This window comes from Cebus imitator, unplaced genomic scaffold, assembly GCF_001604975.1.
Source record: "Cebus imitator isolate Cc_AM_T3 unplaced genomic scaffold, Cebus_imitator-1.0 Scaffold57, whole genome shotgun sequence".
NCBI classification, from domain to species: domain Eukaryota; kingdom Metazoa; phylum Chordata; class Mammalia; order Primates; family Cebidae; genus Cebus; species Cebus imitator.
This window is the reverse complement of record NW_016107372.1, coordinates 1077084-1104973: the sequence shown is the minus strand read 5'-3', so window position 1 is coordinate 1104973 and position 27890 is coordinate 1077084. Positions and strand designations below refer to the sequence as shown.

At 40.3% G+C, this 27890-nt stretch overlaps 1 protein-coding gene across 11 annotated transcripts in view; it reads left to right on the top strand.

Annotated features, from left to right (window-relative positions):
* LOC108304765 (nuclear autoantigen Sp-100) overlaps positions 1-27890 on the top strand; it is a 112972-nt gene that overhangs the window by 78604 nt on the left and 6478 nt on the right. For 7 of the 11 annotated variants that reach the window (XM_017529067.2, XM_017529064.2, XM_017529066.2 and 4 more), the window contains 7 exons: positions 2779-2851; positions 8145-8188; positions 9249-9353; positions 11350-11492; positions 13071-13109; positions 17005-17049; positions 17134-17211. In XM_017529067.2, the coding sequence (XP_017384556.1) occupies positions 2779-2851; positions 8145-8188; positions 9249-9353; positions 11350-11492; positions 13071-13109; positions 17005-17049; positions 17134-17211 (527 nt within the window). The remainder of the gene's footprint in view (positions 1-2778; positions 2852-8144; positions 8189-9248; positions 9354-11349; positions 11493-13070; positions 13110-17004; positions 17050-17133; positions 17212-27890) is intronic. The other 4 variants (XM_017529062.2, XM_017529063.2, XM_017529058.2 and 1 more) reach the window with 3 other exon arrangements.

The window sequence follows — 27890 nt, the reverse complement described above, 5'->3', positions numbered from 1 at the left end:
AAATGTCACGCTGGCCAGGTCGTCCTGGGTTCAGCTGTAAGTCTATGCTTATGGGAGAAAGAATGACTATGGGTGACAAATAGCAATATGCCTACTCGCCCTTCATATTTGCCTCCAAAGTCACTGATTCTCTCAAATGGAGGAAAACTCAGACTCTCCATTGATTCAGAGCCAGCCTTTTTGTCACCTGAGACTCTTTGGCAAGAACAGGAGCTGGAAGCTGAGCTGCATTACAGAGCTATGTGGGCAGAGACATGCCAGCCCTGATTAGGAAATAAGGGATAGTTGGATTTGTTAAGTCTAAGCAGAAATCACATTTATTCCTTCTCCTACTTCCTTTTCAAACCTGTTCTCTCAGATAGTTCTTTTCTTGCCCATGGATGAAGTCTTAGGTAATCCCTAGAGCTATGCTAGTCCCTTTTAGCAGTAATATCTCTTTATTTATTTATTTATTTATTTATTATTTATTTATTGAGACAGAGTCTTGCTTCATCGCCAGGCGCCAGGCTGGAATGCAGTGGCACAATCTCGGCTCACTGCAACCTCCACCTCCCGGTTCAAGCAATTCTCCTGCCTCAGCCTCCCGAGTAACTGGGACTACAGGCGTGCGCCACGACGCCCAGCTAATTTTTGTATTTTTAGTAGAGACGGGGTTTCACCATGTCGGACAGGCTGGTCTCAATCTCTTGACCTCGTGATTCGCTCGCCTCGACCTCCCAAAGTGCTGTGATTACAGGCGTGAGCCACCACGCCCAGCCAGCAATATCTCATTTAATATTAAAAAGCCTGAGCTGATATTTAAACTGGAAACTATGTGATAGGGAAGCTGGGTGAAGTCAGCATTTACTTTCACCCACGCTTCCTCTCCAACTCTACTCAGTATCTGTTGCTTTCAGCTAATTTGGGTCTAAAAGGAGGAGGAGAAGGAAGTGATCAGGAGTAGAAACGGCACTCATGTTATGTAGGTTAGTGCAAAAGTAATTGTGTGTTTTGCCTTTAAAAAAAAAAAAGTAATAGCAAAAACTGCAATTACTTTTGCACTAACCTTATAGATTTTAGTGTCTCCTAGATAGGGTGGATGCATGAGCGATATTCATTTGTGAGTTCTTCAGAGACACTCAACTTAGAGAGAATCTCTCAACTGAAGTTCCCCTAATTCAGGAACTTCAACTGGCTGCTTACCAATTTCCTCAGTCTCCATCTCCCAGCCCTGGGAGGTCCACAGTATGCTCCTGCTGGGGTCAACTCATCCATCCAAGTGATTCTCCCAGATGGAATATCTCTCAAGAAGAACTAAGTGAGCTCCTTCTTTCCCCAGGGAGTCCTATAGGAATTATGACTCTTCATACCCTCTTGACATTCTAGGATTGAGTCTATAAATGTCTCTGCCTTCCTCAAACCCCTGAAGGTACAGATCAGTTACCTTGAAGCTGGTCTTCTCATTTGTCTTAAGGAGGGTGGAGCACTTCACTCAACTTCTGTAGCAAGAACATGGTAGCATTTAGATAGGAAATCCAAGAATAGCCGCACTATTTCCTGTGGGGTATTTGAGCAAGAAAATTTGCAAAGAATAATTACAAAGGAAGTCCCAGGAGCTCTACAGTATTAGCAGATCTTAAGCCCCAAACCTAGTAAGTTGAGCTTGAGTAAACTGAACTAAACTACTCGTCTACCTCTAATTTGTTTGTCTTCAATGGGCTTTGATGAAAGGTGACTACAACAGGACCAGAGAAAGACATAGAGGGACAGCAGAGTCTTTGTTTGCCTAAGATGTCTATGGTTGGACAAGTTCAAATTGTGGCCAGGCCACAGAAAGAAAGAGAAGGGAAGACAAAGACAAGGAGATGGTATGGGGAGGGAAAGAAGGAGGGAGGGAAGGATGAAGGGAGGTGGGAAGGAAAGAAGAATGGAGAGGGGAGGGGAGGGAAAGGGTGCACTTTATGGCCTTGCCTGAGAGATCAGCACCTTTAAACATGGCATTAATGGGATGCTCCTGCACATACCTCACTGTCTTTCTACCTACCCCCCATTACCTGCTGACCCTGAGAGCATATTCCCAAGATAGGATTTCTAACCATAAGGCTTTCTGGGACTTGAATCTCTATACAAATCTCCCTTGGACAATAGTCTCATGATTAGTTTTTTAGATCCTAATTTTTTGGCCAAAGCTATGTGACTAAGATCTTTGGTCATTTTCACTGTATTTTCAGTGCCAACACCTTCACTGAGGGCTGAGATGGTGGCTGGTGTCTCACCATCATAATAATCTGGACAATCCAAATTCTTGCATTGCTGCCATTGGTTTCTGCTTCATAACCAGAGTAAATCTGCAATGCTTCCCTTCATTTTGCCATTTCTGTATGCTGCAGTTTCTTCCTTGGTGATAGGGTAGTAGAAGTCTCTATCTCATAAATGAATTAGTAGGTGTAAATATCTTATATTAGTGTCTAGCACATAATAAGCACTTAGGTGTTAGTCTTCATAATTATTGTTGTTACAGTATTATTTGGGATATAAATGAAACTCTGTCTTAAATTCTTTTTAAAATTAATGTGGGGGGGCAAGTAAATTTGGATTAATGTCACGGTAAAGAAAAGGAAATCTGGGATGAACGCAGGTTAACCATCAAAGGCATGGTCATTGCAAGTCTATCTGTTATATATTTTTCTTTGTGTGTTAGGCTCTGGAAAAGTTACAGCTAAACAACATTTTTGAAAGCACTAATATATAATGTTAGTTTTATACACGATCTCTATTTATATTTTTCCATTTTCTCAGGGAGAAAAAGAGGCAGACCTAGAAAACACTTAACTGGGAAAAAAAAAGTCCTACAGACAAGACGGCATCCAAAAAAAAAAAAAAAAAAAAAAAAAAAAAAAAACTTTAAATAAGTAACATCTAAATTCTCATGCTCTTAGTAAGAAACTAATTGCTTTATGTAGCTGTTCTTACTGTTGAGAAATATATCAGATTTAGTCAAGTTCCAAAATATGTCAGGGAAAAAGGATGATAGTGCCACAAATGGGTAGCTTGGTGATGAATCTGCAAACAGACCCCAGGGCCCAGAAGCTGCTTGAGTGCTCCCTCTGCTGAACCAATAACTTTCAAGGCTGGAAATAGTTGTTGGCATAAAAACAACACAAACAAAACTGGTGTAATTCGCAAGTGATGTAGCTGTCCCCCCCTCTTGCCCATCACCATGTGGTAATTGTGTGGACTTGGGTCGGCCCCAAGTAAATTACAGTTTACTCTTTTGTAAAGTGCAATTAAGTCAGACTAGACTGACTGCCCTCCAAGGCCCATCCCAGCTTCCTACGTGACTTCTCATTCCATGGATCTCCTACAGGAATCGGTAAAAACCATGAACAGCCCCCTCTCCTGCATCATCAGCACAGAAACCTTGTAGAATGTGTCTCTTCTCCAGTGTCACTAGCTGGAAGGTTTGGAATGGCAGCTCAGCATCCTCAAGTTCATTTTAAGACATGTATACCTGTTTCTACTAAGTCAGCTCTTCAGTCCCCAACTCCACCAAACAGAGGCTCTGAAATGTAAAGCTTCCCCTCGTGCAATTTGCAGATGATTCTAGAACTCTGCTGAGCTGTTCTTTCAGCCAGGAGAACGCTGCTGTGAAAGAGGAGGAGGCAAGCAGAGAAGATAGACACCATCTCCTGCCAGGCTGACCTGTTGCCATCCTGCTCAAATTTACAGACAAATTTGTCATATAAAAGAGTTTTGACACCTGAAACTTTTTCTCTGGCCACATAACCTCATATAGACACCCCATCTCTCTCTCTCTCGCTCTCTCTCTCTCTCTCTCTTACTCTCTCTCCATATATATATATGGTTGGGATGGGCCTTGAAGGGCAGTCAGTCTAGTCTAACTGACTTTAATTTCACTTTACAGATGAGTAAAACCGTAATTTACATGGGGCAGACCCAAGTCCACACAATTACCCCATGGTGATGGGCAAGAGGAGGGACAGCTACATCACTTGTTAATTACATAGCTTTTGTTTGTTTTGTTTTTATTTTTATGCCAACAACTATTTCCAGCCTTGAAAGTTATCAGTTTAGCTGAAGGAGTACTCTCTCTCTCTCTCTCTCCATACACACACACACACACACACACACACACACATATAAATACACACACACATATATATATAGAATATATATAGAATATATATATTATATATTCACACACACATATATATAGAATACATATACTATTTATGTGTATATGTGTATATATATACACTCTATATGCATATATGTATATATATACACTCTTTATATGTGTGTATATATAGATACACTATATATAGAGAGAGAGAAAGAGCGAGAAAGAGCATTATATGTATATATATGAATAGAGAGAAAGAGAGAGAGAGAAAGCATTGGATATAGGGGTACTGGGCTCCTATTGTAGCGTTCTTGGATGTTGAGGCTTCTGCAATACTCTGTGATAACTAAAGAATCACCTAACATGGTGAAATAAATATATTATATATATATATATATATATATATATATATATATATATATATTTCCTTTAGCTATGAATTCTCCCACTAGAATGGCAGAAGCAGTGTATGCAACTGCCTCTCCATGGTTGGTGGGAATTAAGACACTGGATGGTCCTTCTGGAAGATACACACCCCACTCTGTTCCCTCAGTGACACCCAGTCCAGCTCCAACCACAAGGTCTGCACCAGGCCATGGGAATTGTGTTTCTTCATTGATTCCCCTGCTGGCTCTCAGCTCAGCCCTCTGGCACTCTTGACCCCACTAGCCATGACCTTCACCTTTACGCTTCTCAGGGGTGAGTGTGAGAGTCTCTCTTTCCCTGACATTCCCAGGGACAGAGATCCGTCTCCTGCTTAGATGTCTTTAAACCTTCTCATTTGGCTGGAGAGAAGGTGTCTGACAATTCTCTCCAGAGAAATGTGGCCTCTCTACTACAGCCTAGAGGTGGAGAAGGCTGATGCTGCAGAGCCAGGCTCCCAATCCCCTACCATGTTCTTTGCAGACAGACTAGCATCTTGCCTTAGGATATAGGAGTACTGGGCTCCTATTGTGGCATTCTTGGATGTTGAGGCTTCTGCAATACTCTGAGATAACTAAAGAATCACCTAAACATGGTGATAAACTCTTTTGCCAATAATGATTAGTCCCTGCTTTGAAAAATATATACTTTTTAAAATAATTTTTAATTATTTCTGACCATATTATTATTTTATGTGATTAATGTAGAATTAAGACTGGTAGACCCAAGAACTGTTAAATCCTACTTTGGCCCAGCATTCGGCTGCCTGGATGTACAATTGTAGTGAGGTGCTGGAGCCAGTGAACACATAGCCGCTGGAAAGCACAGTTCTGCAGCACTTTATTACAAGATCTGCTCCTCAGCCCAGGTGTCTTCATGCCAAGAACTGGGAAGGAGTGCAATCAGCTTCTGATGTTTTGCCCTGAAGCCCTCAATAGGTTTTGATTGAAAGGAAATCCCTGCAGTCCAAGAAGGATTTAAACAGAGAGAGACTGAAAGCAAGAGAACATACATTGACCAATAATGGCTACTCTGAATAGACCCAGGTTACGGCCAGAGCTGGATCTCCAGTTTGACCACTCTGTGGGAAAGAAGAAAGCAGACAGAGCACAGGTGTCTTTTGATGGGACTGTGGGGAAAAGGGGGAGTTGGGGGAAGGTGAGAAGAGTTAGAAGTGGCCAGATTTCCAGGGTGCACCTGCAACTTGAGCATCATGAGTGACAGGAGGGAGAGTCCCACCAGAGCCACCCCTGTGTGGATAACATTTTCCTGTAGCAACCGCATTATCTACCACACCTGGCCTGATCATGATCTTAGAAAATGATCAAGCTAGAACAACTTTTTCTGAGAGACAAGCAAAGAGTGGTAAGAAAGCTTCATCTACTTCCTCGAGTTCTCAATGTTTCCACATTTTACGTGTTTCTTTTAAACCTTTAGTTCAGGCCATGTGCAGTAATTTACACCTGTAATCCCAACACTTTGGGAGGCTGAGGCAGGTGGATTGCTTGAGCCCTGGATTCAAGACCAGCCTGGGCAACATGGTAAAACCCCATCTCTACTAAAAATACAAAAATTAGCCGAATATGATGGTATGCACCTGTGATCCCAGCTACTTGGGAGGCTGAGGCAGGAGAACATTGAGCCCAGGAGGCAGAGGTTGCAGTGAGCTAAGATCGTGCCACAGCACTCTAGCCTGGGTAACAGAGCAAGAGGGCAAGACTCGGTCAAAAAAAAAAAAAACTCTTTAATTCAATAGCCAAGTTTATAATTCTTTTATGCAAGTTTAGTATTCTCTCCTCACCATGTATCTCCATAATGTTTTAATAAACCTCCTAATGGCAACATCTTGTGAGGTAGAGTATGCTTTTTCTTGGGATATGATTCCTCTTGACATGTGAATTATCAGTAAATGTCTGATGGTATCATTTTTATCTTGATGAGGTAAAAAACAAAACAAAACAAAAAGCAAATATCTAAGTAATTGTTATGACAGGGGCCCAGAAAATACGTTATCATCAATCTCAACGTTTCTTTATGCTAGATTGAAGGAAAAATGCCTTTCCAGCCTAATCTAGTCATAATTTGCTCAAAAGAAAGAGCATTCACAATTGAGTATCTGGAGGAGGTTTCCTCCTGGGGATTGCAGGACCCAAATCGGCACCCTATGATACCAGCCATGGGCACAGAATAATGGGCACAGACCTTTAGAAAGAAAGAGCATCCAATTTGTGTCCCTGACTTCAGCAAACACATTTGAACGATGCAGATCTAAACATACATCTGGAATGACTGGCTCTTTGTTTGGACACATCAATCAGCACATAGATACATGCTTCCAGGTTTTTGTTTTGTTTTTGAGATGGAGTCTTGCTCTGCTGCCCTGACTGGTATACAGTGGTGCTATCTTGGCTCACTGTAACCTCCACCTCCCAGGTTTAAATGATTCTGCCACCTCAGCCTCCCAGGTAGCTGGGGTTATAGGCACACACCACCATGCCTGGCTATTTTTTTTTTTTAGTAGAGGCAGAGTTTCACCATGTTGGCCCGGCTGGTCTTGAACTCCTGACCTCAGGTAATCCACCTGCCTCAGTCTCCCAAAGTGCTGGGATTACAGGCGCGAGCCACCGCAGCCAGCCCTGAGATGTCTTTTAAGTCAACCCTTTGTGCTATCTTTAGCTGTACAACTCTTAGGCCTTGTGCCTTAATTTCTATAAATTCCTCTTGAATAGCCTTCATTGGGTTAGTTTTTAAGTCCTTAGTCATTTTCCTCACCATTTTCAGTACAAAACCTTCCAAGTTTACGTATCTGACTGGTATAGTCTACCATGAGCTATGTCCTGAGACCATATGTTGCTGATTTTTGTCTCTGTCTCTTTCCCAAAGAAAATTGTAAACACTTTAATTTATATTTTTAGCTCTGAGCATCAATTTCCTCATCATTTCCTCATCTGTTAAGTGAGGATAGTACCAGTGCCCATTTAATAGATTTTGTTCTAAAGATAAAGTAGGTTAATAGTGGTAAAGATTTAAGGATAGCTCCTGGCATGCAACAAGCACTGAACACATGTTCAACTTCATTCTTGCTCTCCTGTTGCTTGGAAAGCAGGTAAAAATACTGTTTCAAATTCATTTGGATTGATTTGGAGATATTGATAGAGAAATATAGGCTGCATCTCAGAGATGCAGTTAGTTATATAGGCTGCATCTCAGAGAAAAATAGTTACGCATCATGGTTGTAACTAAGTCTAGATCTGGGTCAGCAACCTATGACCTACAGGGCAAATCCATTCTGCTGACTGTAAATAAAGTTTAACTGGAGCACAGCCACAGTCACATCCTTTGATTTATACATTGTCTATTGATGCATTCATATACAACTATAGAGCTGAGTAGTCACAACAGAGGTTATGAACCGAAAAATCTTAACTACTTACTATCTGTTTCTTTACAAAAAAAAACTTCCTGACTCCTGATCTAGGTATTTGATATTTTTCCTTAAGTTCTAGACAGGGTCCTGAAAAGTTGCATTTGAATGGTGGTTTTGTAAAACACTACTATTTGCAATGCAGAGACACTTATGTTGTTTTTCAACTTTCTCAGGAAGAAAAGCCAACACTAGACCTTTGAAAAGAAGAAGAAGAGGTAAAAAGAAGTAATTGATTGCTTTTCATAATTAAACATTTAATATTTAACACTCTATACTGTGAGTAATAGGTCAGTTTTCTTAATTGGCATACAGAGCTAGTGCTGAGTCTTGACATTGACCAGAATTTCATTTGAAGACCTTCAGTGGAACCAGATCCCCAGTGCCCCAGTCATGTGCCCTTGCAGGATTCCCTGAGCAATGCTCACTTTCTTTTATATTGATTGATTCATACATAATAAGATAGAAATATTTGGGGGTACGTGTAATAATTTGATACTTTCATATAATCAAATCAGAGTTATTGGGATATCCATCACTTTAAATATTTATCTTTTTTGATGCCAGGATTATTCAGATTATTCTCTTTTAGCTATTTTGAAATGTACAATTGTTGTTAATTATAATCACCCTATTGATCTATTGAAAATACCAGGTCCTATTTCTTCTAACTGTATATTTGAACCCTTCATTCAATCTCTAGTCATCTCTCCTCTCTCAATGTGCAATTTCTTCTGGAACCCCTCACACCAAGCTTCCCTTTTAGCCACAGAGAAAGCTCAAGTGAAAGGGAAGTGAAGCAAAGCAGTTGGCAAAGAAGGAGACAGGCACCACCCCGAAAGGTGCTCCATTAGGGGCCACATTGCCATCCTGCCCTCCGTCCCCTCAGTCAATGCCTGGAATGGGGAGATCAGACTAAAAGTTCAGGGGGTTTTTTTGAACATAACATCAAAGCAATGATATGAGTAGAAATCTCCCTTTCAAACATCAGGAGGAAAATCACTGTGTGATAGGTGGATGTGACCAACCAGCTTTAAAGCTGAGATCCTACCACACACTAGGCTGTTGTGTGGGATTTTAGAGGGTGGCATAGAGGACGACAGTGTCTGTAGCTATCTAATGTGCCATAAAAGAAAGACTCTGAAATGTAACTGATTCATGGGGGAAATCCCTCCAATACATTTTACATTATAAAAGAAAGCTCTCAAGACAGGCTGGGGGAACAATGCACAGTTGTGAAAGAAGATGGAATGGAAAACAAACAATGCTTCCTTGCAGCTCCAAGAATTCCCAGAGATAAAAATATTGATTTTGAACAACCTGAACTTCCTGTGACCTGTGGTAAGGTGAAGGGCACTCTACATAAGGAGCGATTCAAACAAGGTGAGTTTGTTGGTCATCTACAATCTCAGCTGGAAAACATTCACACAGATAGCATGCTGTTTAGGAGTAAACACCTGCTTTGAGGGTCTGCAAAACCAGCCCCAGGCTTGGTGATTTGCTAGGAGCTCTCCTAGGACTTGGGACATCATCACATTTGCAGCTAGGGTTTATGACTGAAGCATGCAAAACATGGCAAAGGGAAAAGGCACATGGGGTGAAGATCAGAGACAACAAAAGCAAGCTCCAGGAATCCTCTCCCAGCGGTCACGCAGGAGTCACTTAATGCTTGCAGCAACAAGCTGTGACAACGCGTGTAAAATGTTGTCTACCAGGGAAGCCAGCCTGAGTTTAGGAGTCCAGGGTTTTTGCCAGGGGTTAGTCACATAGGCACTCTCTGCCTGGCACATACCAAAATTCCAGATTCCCAGAAGGAAAGCAAGTGTTCAGCATAAACCGTATTCTTTGTGCAAACAGTTCAGGTACAGTGAGCCCTCTTCTTCATTTATGGTTATAGATAAATGCAATTTATTTACATATGTCTGAATATAATGCATCAGGATAGGTAGTTCCAGGGTTACAGAACATTTCAACAAGATTTCTTTGGATAGGCTACCTCAAATTCATTCTTGTAAGAGAATATAAATAAATTGCATTTATTTATAACCATAAATAAGAGGGATTTATCTTTAAAGGGCTTTATCTTTCTGGATGAGCAATGTGTTTATTGATGTTGTTTGTTTCCCCACAGTGAGATCTGGGAATGATAGAACTCTTCTAAAATCCAAATTCCCAAATGCCAATGGCCAGCCTTGCACATAGACAATGGCCAATCTTGAATATAGGCTCTCTAAGGATAGCCTAAGGCCCAATATGTTAACTCTTTTTTGTACAACAATGGCATTTTTACACTTTTAGAATTCATAAAACACTAGCCTATGAGACCATCTTTCCTTTCCCTCATGTAAAAGGCCCACAAGACATCCAACTAGCACCGATACAAGGGCAAGCACCTCATTACTTGGGTGGAAAATGTACACATCTGAGAATCGCAGCATTAACTTTCACAGCCCCGTTTCCCATAACACCTGTAAAGCCTTCTGCTAAATGGGAAGATAACAGGGTTTAGAATTAGAAACCTGCAATCAAGTTTCAGCTATACCAAGAGTGTCTGATTCATCTACAGCCAGGTACGTGGTCTCTCTACCCTTGAACTTCCTTCTCTACAAAATCAGAACAATAATATAACTTGCTTCACCGTATTATCATGAGAAAAAAACAGACATAAAATACTTTGCAAATTATAATTGATAATTACAGAACCAGTGTTCATCTATTGTGACTGACGCCCCCCACACACAGTATAGTTCTTTGAGCACCAACAAATACAAATGTTTGCCCCATGGCTATGTTGCATAAGCGTAATTTAAATTCTCCCACTCTGTAACATTTTCATAATTACTTTTAATATAAAATAACCATGAGTTCAAAATATGAAACATAATTGATTGTCATTTGCTGAGTGAACAATCTGGTACAAGACAAGGCAGATTTGGCTATAGTAACAGCTTCCGCATGGCCCCCTGGGAACCCAAGAGCACGGTAGAGGGCTTTGTACCTTCATCCACCACTCTAAAATTAAGACTGACCCTACAACAGGTCTCAGAGAAGAGAAGAGAAAGAATTCTGCTCATTCTTTAGGGCCACTCATCCCATCCACCCCCGATATTTGGTATATAGCAAAATACTTTGAAAAGGTAAATGTTGGTAGTAATATGTCTCCTCATTGCATGAAGGTCAAAGAAATATATACACATGACAGAGTCACCTTCTCTGTTGCTTCAGGCTGGGTATGAAGCCCCTGATGTCTGAGTGGAAAATTCAGGCTCTACTACTAGGATCCTGAGCCGAAAGCGGGTGGCTCCAGATCCAAGCATGGGGGAAGGTCAAGTTCAGGTCTTTTCACAGTTGGGGAGCTCATCTTGTCTTGGTCTTACAGGAACCTCAAAGAAGTGTATACAGACTGAGGATAAAAGGTGGTTCACTCCCAGGGAATTTGAAATTAAAGGAGGCCACGAAGCATCCAAGAATTGGAAGCTAAGCATACGCTGTGGTGGATACACCCTGAAATCCCTGATGGAGGTATTCTAGTGACAAATGGCTGAAATCAAGGATTTAGCTGTCATGCTTCACTAACACCAGGCTTTAGCAGAATTCCTCAGTGTCCAGAAACTTGTCATGACTTCCCCTGCCCAGGTCTCGATGCATACGTTATTACTAACATTCTCACGTGAACATTACCTTGGCTGGCTTATATTACAGCTTAATCCTCTAAGTACTCTATTTCTTATCCTTTTGAAGGTCAGGTGGCAAATTGTGGCCTTGACTCTGCCACTAATAAACTGTGCAATTTTGTCACATGAAAGTAACTTAAACTGGAGGGGAAGTCTTAAATTTGGGGGGAAGGGGTAAATGTTAAATGCACACACACATACACACACACACACACACACACACACACACACACACATATATATATATATATATATATATATATATATATATATATATATATCCAGGAACTACAGATACATATTTATGTAGTTTTAGGATTATAAAATATTTCAACAAGATTCCTTTGGATAGGCCATCTCAAATTTATTCTTGTAAGAGAATGTAAATAAATTTCGGTTTAAAGTAACTTCATTGCTTCTCATGTCAACCCCTTGATGTTACAATGATACCTGTGTCTTTCGACTCCAAATACAGTGCTTTCTGTTGCACACCCGCAGACTGTCCTTCCTTGTGCCACTCTAACAATTAAAAAAGAGATCTACCAGGCACAGTGGTGCATGTCTGTAGTCCCAGCTACTCAGGAAGCAGAGGCAGGAGAATCACTTGAGCCCAGGAGTTCTGAGCGGTAGTGTGCTATGCCAGTTAGGTGTCCACGCTAAGTTCAGCATCAACATAGGAGACCACCAGAGTGCCTAAGGAGAGGTGAACGAGCCCAGGTTAGAAACAGAGCAGGTCAATACTTTCCTGCTGATCAGTAAGAGGATTGTACCTGTGAATAGGCACTGCACTGCATTCTAGCCTGAGCAACATAGCAAGACTCCGTCTCCAAAAATAAATGAATAAGTAATATACAAAGTAAAAGATCTTTGATCAGCAAATATTTATTGAACCACATCTAAAGCTATGGAGAGTATACAAAGTGTGAGCCCCCACCCAGAAGGAAGGCTGTCCTTTCATAACTGCCCGGACACAGTGTCAATGTTCTCACAAGAGACATTGGAGGAGGTGCAATAGTTCAAAGAAGGCAAGGTCATTTCTGGCTTTGAGGTTGAGGACCGTTTTGTGGAACTTCTGCACTGAGCTAGGTATAAAAAGGCGAACAACTAGCAAAACTGTAGAATGGGACATTCTGTATACATAGAAAGGACAGCATGCAAATCTGCTCCACAATGTGTCAAGAAGCTGGGGGAAATGAGGTGGCTACATTCTCTGGACTGATTGTAGAAGTCATGAGGGCAGAGGAAAGCATCGACATGCTTCCTTTAATCCCTGGTGAATCATGGAAAGTAATGTCCATGAAAATGCCTTGAATTTGAGTTAACAGTGTGGCATCCAGGTAGGAATATTTAGAAGGCAGTCAGAAACACTAAGCTCACAAAACAAAAGCGAAAACCCATCAAATCACTCATACCTTTTCTTTTTCAGAAACGACGTCTGCCAGAACCACCAACCACAAGAAAAAAGGTGATGATCAAGTGACCTTCCGCCAGTGTCTCATCTATTATGTTGTCGATTTTCTATCTCTGTCGCGATACTGTCTTTAAATTGACCCATCATCATAAAATTTGATTTTATAATATGAGCCTTTTGCGGTTGCTCCTTTCCAGCATTATTCAGTGTATAATTCCAGGGCTCCTTTGAGCATCAAAACATTTGAGATAGAGATAGAAACTATCCTCAGAAAGAGATTAAAAGACAGAACTGAATCATGTGTTTTTTAGCAAAACAGCTAACTGCCATAATTTTTTTTTTTTTTGAGACGGCGTCTTGTTCTGTCACCAGGCTGGAGTGCACTGGCATGATTTCAGCTCACTGCAACCTCCACCTCCTGGGTTCAAGCGATTCCCCTGCTTCAGCCTCCCGAGTAGCTGGAACTACAGGCACACACCACCATGCCCAGCTAATTTTTTTTATTTTTAGCAGAGATGAGGTTTCACCATGTTGGCCAGGATGGTCTCAATCTCTTAACCTCGTGATTCGCCCACCTCAGCCTCTCAAAGTGCTGGGAGTACAGGCATAAGTTACTGTGCTGGCCATACTTCTTTTTACACAGGGTCTTGCTCTGTTGCCCAGGCTGGAGTGCAGTAGTGCAATCTCGGCTCACTGCAACCCTCACCTCGCTGCTTCAAACGATTCTTGTGCCTCAGCCTTCCCAGTAGCTGGGACAGGTGTATGGCATGACACCTGTCTATTTTTTTGTATTTTTAGTAGAGATGGGGTTTCACCATGTTGGCCAGGCTTGTCTCAACTCCTGACCTCAAGTGATCTGCTCACCGCAGCCTCCCAAAGGGCTGTGATTACAAGCATGAGCCATCATGCCCGGTGCCATTAAAAAAAAAAAAAAAAAGATAGGGCTGGCGTTGGAAAAATAAGCATGAGTTTGAGATGCACAAAACAATGCATTTAGCATCTACTGCCTTTGCAACCTCAACATAAACACTGATTGTTTTTCACTGTTTTTTCTGGATTCTATATTTAAGAAATAAATACAAAGTAAAAGTTCCCCTAGAAACATCTGATGGTCACTATAGATGACCTAATGGAGAATTCCTCCTGAAATGTATGTATAGACAAAAGTCACACAGGGAAGCAAACAACAAAAAAAATTCTCTCTTTTTCTTTTATATTTCCTACACACACACACACACACACACACACACACACACACACACACAGGGAGTTCTGCAAGGGAAAACAATTTTTTTGAAAGCTAAATAATTTATTGAATTTAAAGGAAAAACTCTTATTACATTTAAATGAAAGACACTTAGAAGGTTAGGCAGTGAATTGTGCCTGAATGCAAAACTTATTTTCTAGCTCAGACATTATCTTTTTTTTTTTTGTACTTTAAGTTCTGGGGTACATGTGCAGATCTTGCAGGATTGTTGCATAGGTACATACATGCCATGGTGGTTTGCTGTCTCCATCCCCCCGTCACCTACATCAGGCATTTCTCCCAATGTTATCCCTCCCCAACCTCCCCGACCCCCACTGTCCCTCCCCTGTTCGCCACCCCCCAACATACCCCAGTGTGTGATATTCCCCTCCCTGTGTCCATATGTTCTCATTGTTCAATACCTGCATATGAATGAGAACATGCAGTGTTTGGTTTTCTGTTCTTGTGTCTTTTTGCTGAGAATGATGGTTTCCAGATTCATCCATGTCCCTACAAGGGACACAAACTCATCATTTTTTATGGCTGCATAGTATTCCATGGTGTATATGTGCCACATTTTCTTTAGCCAGTCTATCATTGACAGGTGGGAAAATTTTTAATTGGGAGCCAGAGTATCCTGTGAGGCTGCTGACCCGGAAAATCTTTTCCTTTGTGGAGAGGCCCTTTGGCCCCAGCAAAGGGACTGCACAGACTTCCTTTCCATCTGTGAAGGTGAATTCTCCCTCCATGGAAGTAGTTTGTGGAGTTGATAGACCAGTGGTCTTCATGCTACATATAGTCTATGGAAAAATGGTGAGATCACTGATACCTTCCATGGCCTCTCCAAGGCCGGGTATAAGAAAGAACCTGGTGAAGGAAGGAGATGGAAGAACTTCCATTTTCCTAAGCTCTGACATAGGTGACCTTGGATGTTTCTGCCATACCAGGAAGTCACAATCTTTACAGAGCTGGCTCCTGGGGCTACCTGCTCCACTGGCTTTATGACTGGAGACTTGGTGATGAGGCTCTGCAACCACTGGATTTCTGGATAGAGACATTATTTGATATAATTATTAAAAGCAAACATGTCTACCCAGTGCCAGACAGTCAAGGGTGACACAGCCTGGGCTAGTCAATTGAGCTGGCCATCTCCCAGCCCTTCATCACAGGCGCCCTCTCTCCACTCCCTGAGGGCCCACGACTCTTAGGTGCTGTGGTGAAATTGCCTCAGTTCTCAGAGGCTCTCTCCGGAGGGTCTGTCTCCCCTCTCCCCTTGGTTTGTGCCACTCTCAGCACTGCAAGTGCTACTGTTGCCAGCTTCCCTGCTTGTAAGTTTTTTATTAAACCTGCTGGGGATAGCTGAGATACTCCAGGATCGTAAGATATAAAATTTCAAGCTAATCACTTACTGGCTACTAAGAAACCTCTTCTCCCACTTGACAATTGCATTCATTTGTTCATGCACTTATGTATCCATTCAACAAACAACTGTGGAGCCACCGCAAAGCTCCAGGTGATGGGCTTGGCCAATGAAATGATGCAAAACAAAGGAGGCCAAAAGGATGAACCTTAAGGATTCTGTCAGCCTCGTTGTCTTGCCTGGGTGATAAGCAATGGGACAGAGTGAGAGATTCTAGCCACTAATATGCTATACTTTATCTTAGCCAAAAGGCCCAGATTGCTTCCGGCAGGTGGTAATATGGCTACCTTTCTATCATTGTGCTTCGGATCACACTGAGTGGTTTGTCTAAGGCCTCTCTGCCCTGGGCTACTGACAAAAGCTGAAGCAGTCATTGTTCCAGACTGGAAGAAGGCCAAGTCATTCCACAGATACCCAAGGTCGAAGCAAACTCTCAAGATTCAGGAGAAAGTGGAGAGGTGCTTACCTTCAGGAGAAGAGCTACAGCACTGGGGACCTTGGAGGCATTTTGTCTTTAGGGATGTAGCTCTCTGGAGAGCTGCGAAAGTGATGGAGTTCTTCTCTGGGACACCTGCACAGCCTCCAGGACTCTGGGCCCTGTGATCATTGGGGACTGTGGAGAAAGAGTCAGCGGATTCCCTTTGCAGCTTCTCCAGATGGAATGACACTTCAAAACTTAGACAAACATGCCTGACGGCCGCTTGAAGTAGGAGAACCAATAGAGTTACTCCAGCTCAGTCTCCCAGAATGGCTTCACAACGGCCTGCCTTGGGTGTGAGAGAGAGGAAATGGCACTTGCACTGGGCCAAACTGTCACAGACACATAATTTAGTGCTTTTTTATTCTCCAGTTAGATGTATAGGCCCATAAAAGCAGACATGAAAAAAAGAAGGGTTGTGGCATGAATCCCTTAAAAATAGGCCGGGCGCGGTGGCTCACGCCTATAATCCCAGCACTTTGGGAGGCCGAGGCGGGTGGATCATGAGGTCAAGAGGTCAAGACCATCCTGGTCAACATGGTGAAACCCCGTCTCTACTAAAAATACAAAAATTAGCTGGGCGTGGTGGCGCACGCCTGTAGTCCCAGCTACTCGGGAGGCTGAGGCAGGAGAATTGCTTGAACCCAGGAGGTGGAGGCTGCGGTGAGCCAAGATCATGCCATTGCAATCCAACCTGGGTAACAAAAGCAAAACTCCATCTCTAAATAAATAAAAGTCTGCTCAAATGTAGGGTTAATGAAAAATCACACTCAATATTGTAAGCCAATCTTTCTGTTTTTTTCAGCAGAGAATACTGAAGTCTCACAACAATACCTTAGTTGACCCTTGTGTAAGTATAAATTTCCAAGTATGACCCCAAAATAGTTCAGGCATTTTTCCAGGCACACTATGTCATAACTGCCTTTCCCCAAAGCATGCTCAGTCTCAGTTGGAGTGTGTTGCTGTGTGTGATGAGCAAAGAATACCAGATGCATCACCAGATACAAGCCAGGTAAATGGGTCTGGGATTGGGTGTCTCAGTGCAAAAGCATCCTTGTGTTTCAATAGAAATCTTCTAATTTCCTCATTTCCCATGGAAAGTGAGTATGGGAGGCTGAGCTCTAGATCACTGAGGTCTCCAGAGACAAGTAATGGGCAGGGCTGACCTGCTGAGTAGGGAGAATGATCAAATGTCAGAGAATAAAAGCATTTTCAAGTAGGTGGTGTGGATGGAAAGGAAAAATCCCAAATATCTACTCCAAGGTGCAGGCAGAGCTTTGTCAGCCAGCAGGAACAGACTGAGACAAGCTGTTTAGTTCAAGGTGTGGACTCTGTCATTAATCCTGCGGAGGAACACACACACAGGAAGAGTGAGTCTCTTGTGAAGCCCCTATTGCTAGCCTGGAGGGAGGTTTAGGCTCAGTGTGCTGAGCTGGTTAGGACAAAAACCATCACCATCTGACAAATGACGAGGCATGTTTACTCTCACTTCTTGACTGGTGCTCAATGATGTACAAAGCTTCTCATTCTACAGGCTCCAGTATCAACCCAAATTAAGTCTGTTTAGAAATAAATAATTTTTTTGAGACAGTATCTTGCTGTGTCACCCAGGCTGGAATGCAGTGGTGCAATCACAGCTCACACCAGCCTCAATCTGCTGGGCTTAAATGAACCTCCCACCTCAGTCTCCCAGGTAGTCAGGACTACAGGTACCTATTGCTACATCAGCTAATTTCTCAAATTTTGTGTAGAGCCAGTGTCTTACTATGTTGCTCAGGCTTGTCTTGAACTCCTGAGCTCAAGTGATCCTCCCATCTCAGCCTCCCAAAATGCTAGGATTACAGGCATAAGCCACAGTGCTGGCCAGGAAGAAATAATTTGATAATGATTTATTGAAAGCCAAATGTGAGGAGTGACTCAGTAAAATACACCAACGAACTTGGGAGTGTTTGGAGTCTGTTACAAGTTGAAATGCTTTTATAGTAGAGGTCCCCAAATTTTTTGACACCAGGGATCAATTTTGTAGAAGACAGTTTTTCCATGGACCAGGGTGGGGTCGGGGGCAGGACGGTTTCAGGATGTTTTAAGCACATTAAATTTATCCTGCACTTTATTTCTATTATTATAACATTGTAACACATAATGAAAGAATGAAATAATTGCACAGCTCACCAACAAGTAGTCACTGGGAGCCCTGAGCTTGTTTTTCTGCAACTAAATGGTCCTACCTATGGGTGATGGAAGACAGGGACAGATCATCAGGCATTAGATTCTCATAAGAAGCACACAACCTAGATCCCTCCCATGCACAGTTTACATGTTTGCCTTCCTGTAAGAATGTAATGCTGCTGCTGATCTGACGTGAGGCAGCGCTCAGGTGGTAATGCGAGCAACAGGGAGCGCTGTAAATACAGATGAATTCACTGGCTTGCCCACTGCTCACCTTCTGCTGTATGGCCCAGTTTCTAACAGGCCATGGATTGGTATGGACCCATAGCCCAGGAGTTGGGGAACCCTGTTTTATAGAAAAGGTTAGGAGAAAAGAGGGTCTCCTCACACCAAAGCTGTCCCTTCTCATTGAAGGGCACAATACAGAAGTTACAATTATTGGATACAGATTGCAACATACAGGCTCAAATGTCTCCAGGCAGGACAATCAGTAAACCTCAAAGATTCAGAAGTATATCAGTGTCCTTTTCAGGGTTACTGGGTTACACATTAATCACTGTGTCAACAATTTAAGAGACTCATGATAAGATTCAGGGACAGGATTTCACCATGAATCACAAGACCTCCCCAAGGTGGGTTACTTTGAAAGCCTGTTTACTTTTAAACTAAACTGCCAAATGTGTCCCATAGTTACCACATTCCCCTTTTGATCAAAAAAAATCTTCCCATGGAAACATCATTGATCAATCTGCCAGGTTAGGGGGATAGATGTTCTTCATTCCTTATCAATGGGAGGGCTTATTCCAGGAAGTCACATCCCCAAAATCTATTATTTGCAGGCAGGCCAGTTTGCTAACACCATGGGGTCACAACACAAGATTACATGCTATTCTGAATGATAAGTCATCTCACTAGGAAATGATTATTTTGGCCTTAGACATTGATCTAAAGCAAGCAGAAATGCAAATCATGAGTAACTTAACAGCCAAAAAAAATTACACTATGTTTATTATTAGGTTGGCACAAAAAAGTAGTTGCGGTTTTCACCATTACTTCTGATGGTGAAAACCACAATTACTTTTTTGCACTAACCTAATATTATAATCAAAACAACTTGAAAAACATCATAGAATAAGGAAACTAGTCCTAAGGGTAACCAAATGAACAAGTCATCAATTTATAGTTGCTGTTGTTTGTTGAATCATCTCTAGTTTTCAGAATTTCATAATTTGACTTTTCTTGGAAGAAGTAAAACAATGAGAGATGCATAGCATTAATAATTTGAATAGGAGAAACATAATGCACACAAAAATTATAATCAAAAAGAGAATTTTTATACAAGAATGGGGGAAAAAAGAATCTATTCCATTAGGGAACAAACCAAGAAAGAAAATTAAATCCAATTTCCCCTTTAGGGACTTACTATAGCCAGGAAATAATTCAGTCCAAATTTCAAGCAAATAATAATTTTTTTGAAACTCAAAAACAATGGTCAGGGCTAGAATCTAATAACAGGTATGCTATAATTTTCTTCTGAAAAATAATTTTTCTCTCTTTGATCTCCCTTTTCTGCCAAAGAAAAATCATAGGCCAATTTCATTTGCAATATAAATTTTAGCCTTATTGTACTTGACCTGATTATTTGTACAAAATGCAACAGGAATAGTGATTGTCCATATAGGGTCCTTTTAAGTTGGCTTTGCTGGAACTTTTTCATAAGACATTTTAGGTTATACTTTTAAAAGCTTCTTTAGGCTAGAAAGCCAAATCAAGGATTTATTATCAGATTACGCCTGTACTACTTGTAAAAATTGGATAAATTCCTCCCTTCTTGAAGTCCCCCAAACACCTCCAGATTTCTGGGCCGGTCAGGAAGGGACATCATTTGCCATGAGGTCAAAACCCTACAAGAGAACTGTGTAGACAAGGTACCAGGTCAGCCTTCTTTCAAGTCTATTGGCTCTACAATGCCAATTTCAATCCCTCAAAACAATTTTGTCATATTTAAAAATATGACACTCTAATCAAAGCCTTGGTAAAATAATCAGTGTTTCCAATCTGTCCTGTTACCAAAAAAAAAAAAAAACACTGATTATTATTAAACTTATTATGCAGATGATAACCATTGCCATATAATAAGAATGTTTATGAATAGTTTCCAAATTATTGAGAATTCATGTAGAGAGAGAAATGCAACTGTTTTGGTTTGGCTCACAAAAATATACTTTCCCTAATTGCTGTCAGATATAAGTAACTTAAAAGAAAGAGAAGTTTTCTTGACTTTTGAATGTTTCAAACAGAAAGTCATAAAAGTCACGTTAGTCCTCCATTGATTTTGTCTCATGTAATTCTTATTCTGCTGGTGTTGGGTTAGCAATTTTCATGAAGACATCAGTTTTTCATTAGAGTTCGGGAAGTTTTTATTTCACCTAACTATATGATCTCCAAAGTTATCAGAAACCCATATTCAATAGTGTTTGTCAGAGTCTTTTCCATAAAAATAGCAATTTTGGATTATAGTTGACTTCAAATGCTTATAAAGAAAAATTTAAAACAATAACGGTTGATGTAAAAAACTTAGAATAACCATGGTTAAAATGTGATAGAAGTTTCCAATTGACAAGAAATTTAAATGTTTTGATTATGTGCAACATTCTAAGATAAACAGAATCATGACTGACAGTGTCACATTAAAACTATTAGATTTTTACAAATGTCATATAATCTTTAGGATATTCACATTAATAATATCTACACAAATATGACTTTAGAAAAGATTTAACATAATCAAAATTATGACTGATAACAGATTTTTATAAATTTATATAATTTGGGAGCATTTTATCAATAACATACTCAGAAGTGTAACTGAAAGATCTAGTGTCACATATCATTTGACAGTTCTCCCATACAATTTACCAAATCAGTCTAATCATTTAACATCTCTGCAAGAGGAGAGATACATTTTTTGAGACTCCTCAGGGGTCCGACTGGAAAACACCAAAGTGAGCTTTAGGTCAAAAAAACTTAATTTAGGATTTTGATCTTGCAGAAACCTGCCAAAGATGTCAAAAGGTATAAAACGCTTGATCGAAATGGAATCACAGATCATTGTAAATGATAATTATTCCTTTAACCAGAGCAATAATCAAAAGACTTCAAAAGCAATACAGAAAGTTACATGGATGTAAAAATCTTAGCCCTTTTAAAGCTCAGTTTTCTTGAGTAATCAAAAACTTAATAAAGACAATACAAAAACTTTCTTAATAAAAATAAGTTTTTGGCTAGGCATGGTGGCTCACACCTGTAATCCCAGCACTGTGGGAAGCCAAGGCAGGTGGATCACCTGAAGTCAGAAATTTGAAACCATCCTTGTTAACATGGTGAAACTCTGTCTCTCCTAAAAATGCAAACAAACAAAAAAATTAACCAGGCAGGGTGGCATATGCCTGTAGTCCCAGATAGTCAGGTGGCTTAGGCAGGAGAATCGCTGGAGCCCAGAAGGCAGAGGTTGCAGTGAGCTGAGATTGCGCCACTGCACTCTAGCTTGGGTGACAGAGTGAGACTCCATCTCAAAAAAAAAAAAAAAAAAGTTTTAAAGAGAAGCAGATTTCAGAATTAAAAATTAGCACCTCTTAATTTTATTAAAAGCAAAGCAATATTTTAAGCAAATCTTGTTGTAACACGGAACCAAAATTTTTGTTTTTTATTAGTGTATTTTTAATATCAAATATCAATCTTTTCAAAAGCTTATTTCCTTTTCATTATAGCCAACTTGATTATATACAAAATTTATTTCATAAGTTTTCTTTTCACAAACCTTATGACTTACACAGATTGTTTATGAAATGCTTGGACTTTTTGCTTTTCCCTGTACTTTCTTAAATAACTACACATTTTACGTTAAAACAAAAAATTCACCATATAGGAGGTTTTTTTCATACAAAATTATTCTCTTTTAACCTACCTTACCAAAAATATTCATAACTTTCTTCACTTCTCTCTCTTTCTTATGGTCCTATTCTATATTGCTCCTTATTTTAAAGCAACTTTAAATAACCCCTGAAGTAGACACAATTACTTTTTCTCAGTAAAGAACATATTCTTAAGCCTTCTTATAATTTTCTGTCATCAAAAACACATCTTGCTTTTTTGACACATTTTAAATATAGAATTATATATATTAATTAGAATGTTTAAACTTTCAGTAACGTTAAATTTTATTGAAAACCTAGGAAACAAAAAATCTTGAATTGTCTGTCATGTAACAGTATTTTACAAAAGAGAACTCTTTTATAATTTTTAGAAACATTATTCCATAACAAAAACCTTTTTATCTTAATTGGAAATGGCCCAGACATTTGATGAGCATCTATTTTTGAATTTAATTTAGCAAAACTTTAATATTATCAATTACATTAAATGTTTATATGTTTATCCCATTTACATTTTCTTTATTTATTTTTAACAGTTGATATAGATTACTTATGAAAACTGATATATTAGACAAAAGTATTCATCATTTCAGTTTATTTTCCTTTCAACCATTTTTATAGCCTGTGAATATCAGATGTTCACTTAAGTAAGAATCTTAAAGTTAAATATAGGGGTATTTTGCTGATTACTTAGGAGATAGTTGTTTTTACTAAAGCAAAAATATTTAATTAGTCATACTTATCAAAAAATATTTATTCAAGTCATGTGAACTTAGAAAATATTTGGGAATAATTCATGAGCATTAATGTATTTATAAGTCAATCTGGTACATCATAGAGATTTTATAGCTTTGATTTTAAAATTTTGGTCGTGAATCAGGTAAAATTCACTAGTTTAAAAGGAGAATTAAATTAAATTGTGCCTTTGAAAATACAAGTTAAAGTTATCTGTCCTACATGACCAAAGCCTTTACTGAGTATAGCAAATTTATATCTCAAACACAGAGAAAGAAAGAATTTAATCCTTCCATAAGGCCAATGAAGTTTTACATCTCCAAGGGACTGAAGTCCAGCAGGGCATTTGAAGGGTATAGTCTAATATTGGGTAAAGGGTGTAGTTGGTCTTACTTCCACTTTAATGGAGGTGGTTGAATATATTTTACCAATGTCAGTGGGACATTGGGAGAATAAATGATCCAGCAAAGCTTGTAATAACTCATCTATGTCAGTCATTAGTCTTGGTTCAGAAAAAATTGTTGGATCTGTATTGTGAAATTTTATTAGTTTCATTTTCTTTTTTTTTTCTCTTTTTTATAATTTATTTATTTTACTTTAGGTGCATACTATATCTGGCATTTCTCCTCATGTTACCCCTCCCCACCCTCCCCTAATTCCCCAACCCCATTGTCTCTCCCCTACCCACCCCAACTGTCCCCTGTGTGTGATGCTCCTCTCCCTGAGTTCACGTGGTCTCATTGTTCAATTTTCATTCTTTAGTTGTTCCGTTTGCTTCTCTGTTCTAAATTTAAATACATTTTCCCCTTTTGAGAGAAAAAAAAAGTGTGTATTATGACATTCCAAAAATCCCTACCTAAAGCCTTATGGGAGCCAAGAGAATGACCAGAAAGGAACAAATTCAGATAAGGAAAAATATGAAGGCACAGGGGTAGAAGGAGGAGGAGCAGTTGGAAGTGAAAGGGAGAAAGCTTTTGAAGTCTTTTTCAAATCAGAAATAGTGTGAAATAGCCTTTTGCTTATCTCTTCAATGAAGGCCATTTTTTCCCGTAATTTCTTTTAGGAGCATCTCACTGCTATTGGAAGTAAGTCAATCTGTCTTGTTCTAAAACCAGCCTTTTTCAATTGTGCGTGGCAATATATCAGCTTAGGCATTTTCAAAAGATCCTCATATTGACCACTGCTGCTTATGACTATTCAGGGTTACATGGGTCCAATTATCTAAGTACTTGGAAGAAGAAGGACCCTAAGTATTATAGATCAAATCAGCTGGTGCTGATAGAGGCAGTGTACTCTCAGTCATGGAAGACACATTTTCCATCTTGGTTTGTTTTGAGTGAGACAAGTAATGTAGTGGATCAAGTGTGGTGATTTTAAATTTTTCTTCCCCAAAACTTCACTCAATAGGCTAAAAAGATTCTCTTACATGTCTGTGACTCCAGAGTCACCTCCAAAGAAGCTTCAGGTATTCACGGGCAAGAGATAATCAATTTTTATGAAGCCTGCCAGCTGAGCAAAAAGTTAACAATGTAGAGATTTTCCTATGAGACTGATCCGTGTTGTGGGGGCTATGCCCTGACACCTCTGCCGTTTTGGGTTTCCTAAAAGCCATTTGGTCATAGACAGAGAACGTTTCTTAAATTTGGTCATAGACAGAGATCGTTTCTTAACTTTGGAGCAAGAGTGCCCTCCCTCATGCACTCAAAAAGGAGAAAGCTAAGGAAAGGTTGTCCTATCTCAAACGTTCAGGGAAACAATTTGCAGAACTCCTATTTTACACTTCCCTAGGATTCAACAAAATCTCCTATCTAGCCCAGGAGAAAACCAGCTTCAAAACACCAGAAATTCCACCAAGACGGGAGGTTCATTGATTTTGGGAGGAACTCATCTGCAAAAATCAGCCAGGGCATCCAAGTTCAGGAACACAATGTATTCATTGCCAGTACCTGCACAAAGGTCAGAAACTGCACTATGTGGTCCAGGGAGGTCACTCTAAAATTCTGCCAAAATTCTGCACCAGAAAGTTGACCAAAATTAAGCCTGTTGAGAAAGAAATAATTTGATAATGGTTTATTGAAAGCCCAAATGTGAGGATCAACCTAAGAAAACATACCAACAAAGTTGAAAGTGTTCCAGAGTCTGTTACAAGTTGGAATGTTTTTGTAGGTAGGGTCAGGAGAAGGAAGAGGGACTCCTCACACCAGAATTGTCCTTTCTTATTGGAGGATACAATATATATACAATTTGATCATTGGGTTCAGATTGCAACATACAGGCTCAAATGTCTTCATGTAAGACAATCAGTAAAACTTCATGATTCAGAAATAAGTCAGCACTCTTTCCAGGATCAGTGGGGTATGCATTAATCAGTGTGTAAACAATTTGAGGATCTCATCATTGGATTGGGGGATAGGTTTTAGCCATGAATCAGAAGGCCTTCCCAAGGGAAGCCTGTTTACTTACAAATTAAACTGTTGAAAGTGGCATGTAGGTTTTCACTGTCCTTTCTCTGCTTGCCATGTGGATGCAGAGAAAAGGGGGTCTGCTGAACCTGAAACTGACCCAATTGTCCCATAGAACTGATGTTTATAGTTTCTTCTGAATAAACATGAAAATTGAGCCCCCAGTTTTGAAACCTCAGAAAGGTCAACTTGTCTTATCTGAGATCCCTTCTCAGGAAACCAACCATCAGGCCTCTCAGGTTGTATCAAGGAGCTGAAATTCACCATGTCACCACATCTGGACAATGCGACCCAGACCCCTCACCCCCCATGGCTGCCTAAGTGACTACCTGTTTCTTGTTGACATATTCTTTTCTTTACCCCTAATTCCTGCTTTCCTTCGTGTAGTTACATTTCTGCCCTATAAACTCCTCATTTTAGTCAGTTAGGCAGATAGATTTGAGACTGATCTCCCATATCCTTGGCTGCAGCACCTAATTAAAGCCTTCTGTTGTCTCAGTGATTGGCTTTCTGTGCAGTAAACAGCAGGACCTAGATCAGGGTGTTTCAATAAGAGATTTTGGCTCCCCAACAGGAAACATGTTGTTTGTGGCTTGGCTGCCGTGGGCCATGAGTCTCAGAGGTCCTCCTAAGCAGCTGCCCACCCAGTTGTGACTAGAGTGAATTTTGGTTTCTCTCTGACCCTGCTGCTTCTGGCCCCAACCACATTCTTGATTGCCTAGAAAGAACAGCCTTTGAAATTTTACATCTGCATCTGGATAGATGAGTGTCCTCTGTGGGCCCAGACAGCAAGATCTGCTCTTCTCTATTGGTGAACATTTTGAAGAAATTTCCATTTGCAGGTTGGAAAAGCCCATATGACTGAGAGAGGGAAGCACCCTGACTGTTTTGGCATGGACTTTCTTGATGGCTTGTTTGTAATTGTGTGTGTGTCTCAGCAACTGAGTGTTCATTGCAGGTTCCAGACAGTGGGATTGGCTCCTCTTGATTTGGGAAGCTCCAAAGGAATTTCTGTTTACAGGTTGGAAAAGCCCAACCAATGGAGAGAGGAAAGCACCCTGACTATTTTAGTTGGAACAGTCTTGGGGCATGTTTGTTGTGGCAGCAGATGGATCATTGCATTTTGGTGATTCTGTGTGTGTCGATATAGTTGAATTAGAATTTGATAAACTGATATTCTTTTGTAATACTGTTTAGCACCAATATTTTTTGGAATTTGGAGTTTCATCATGTTGGCCGGCTGGTCTCAAGCTGCTGACCTCAAATGATCCACCTGCCTCAGCCTCCCAGAATGCTGGGCCCAGTGTTCTTTGGAGACTGGGGAGATTTGGCCTTTAAAAATCAAACTTCCATGAAAACTGCTTCACCCAAACTTTTGGTGCACAGCCTTCACTGGATTACCTGCCAAGGCAAAGTTTAGCCATGTTAACATGTTTGTAGACTGGTGAGTTTGTATTGCTATCTAATGGATAGAATTATTTTGTTCATGTGTATACACATTTAGATGTGTTCATGTGTATGTACCTTTATTATGTTATACGTATGCCTACCAAATTGACTTATTAAAGAAAAAGTGCCGGCCAGGCATGGTGACTCACGCCTATAATCCTAGCACTTTCAGAGGCCAAGACAGGTTGGTTGCTTGAGCTTAGACATTCGAGACCAGCCTGGGCAACATGGTAAAAAACCTCATCTCCATAAAAAATACAAATAAATAAAAATAAAAGAGTGTTCATTAATTAAGTTCAAATATTTTTCAAGTTCATATGACTTAAGAAAATCTTTAATAAACAAGCTGGCTTTACAATTACTGGTAAAATAGCCAGGTACGGTGGCTCAAGCCTGTAATCCCTGCACTTTGGGAGGCTGAGACAGGTGGCTCACCTGAGGTCAGGAGTTCAAGACCAGTTGGCCAACATAGAGACAGCCTGTCTCTACTAAAAGTACAAAAATTAGCTAGGCGTGGTGGTGGGTGCCTGTAATCCCAGCTACTCAGGAGGCTGAGGCAGGAGAATCACTTGAACCTGGGAGGTGGAGGTTGCAGTGAGCTGAGACAATGCCATTTCACTGCAGCCTGAGGGACAAAATCAAGACTCCATCTCAAAAAAAAAAAAAAATATATATATATATATATATATATATGTAAAATAAAAATAGAAATGTTTTCAGAATTGTTAGCATAAATTTCTCGCTGGGTTTCATATTTGTCTCTGCTAGATATTTTGAGGTGTCAGCGTTTGGCACAGAAGGTTATAAAACTATAAACCAGCCAGGTGTGCTGGCTCATGCTTGTAATCCTAGCACTTTGGGAGGCTGAGGTGGGCGGATCACCTGAGGTCAGGAGTTCAAGACCAGCCTGACCAACATGGTGAAACCCTGTTCCTACTAAA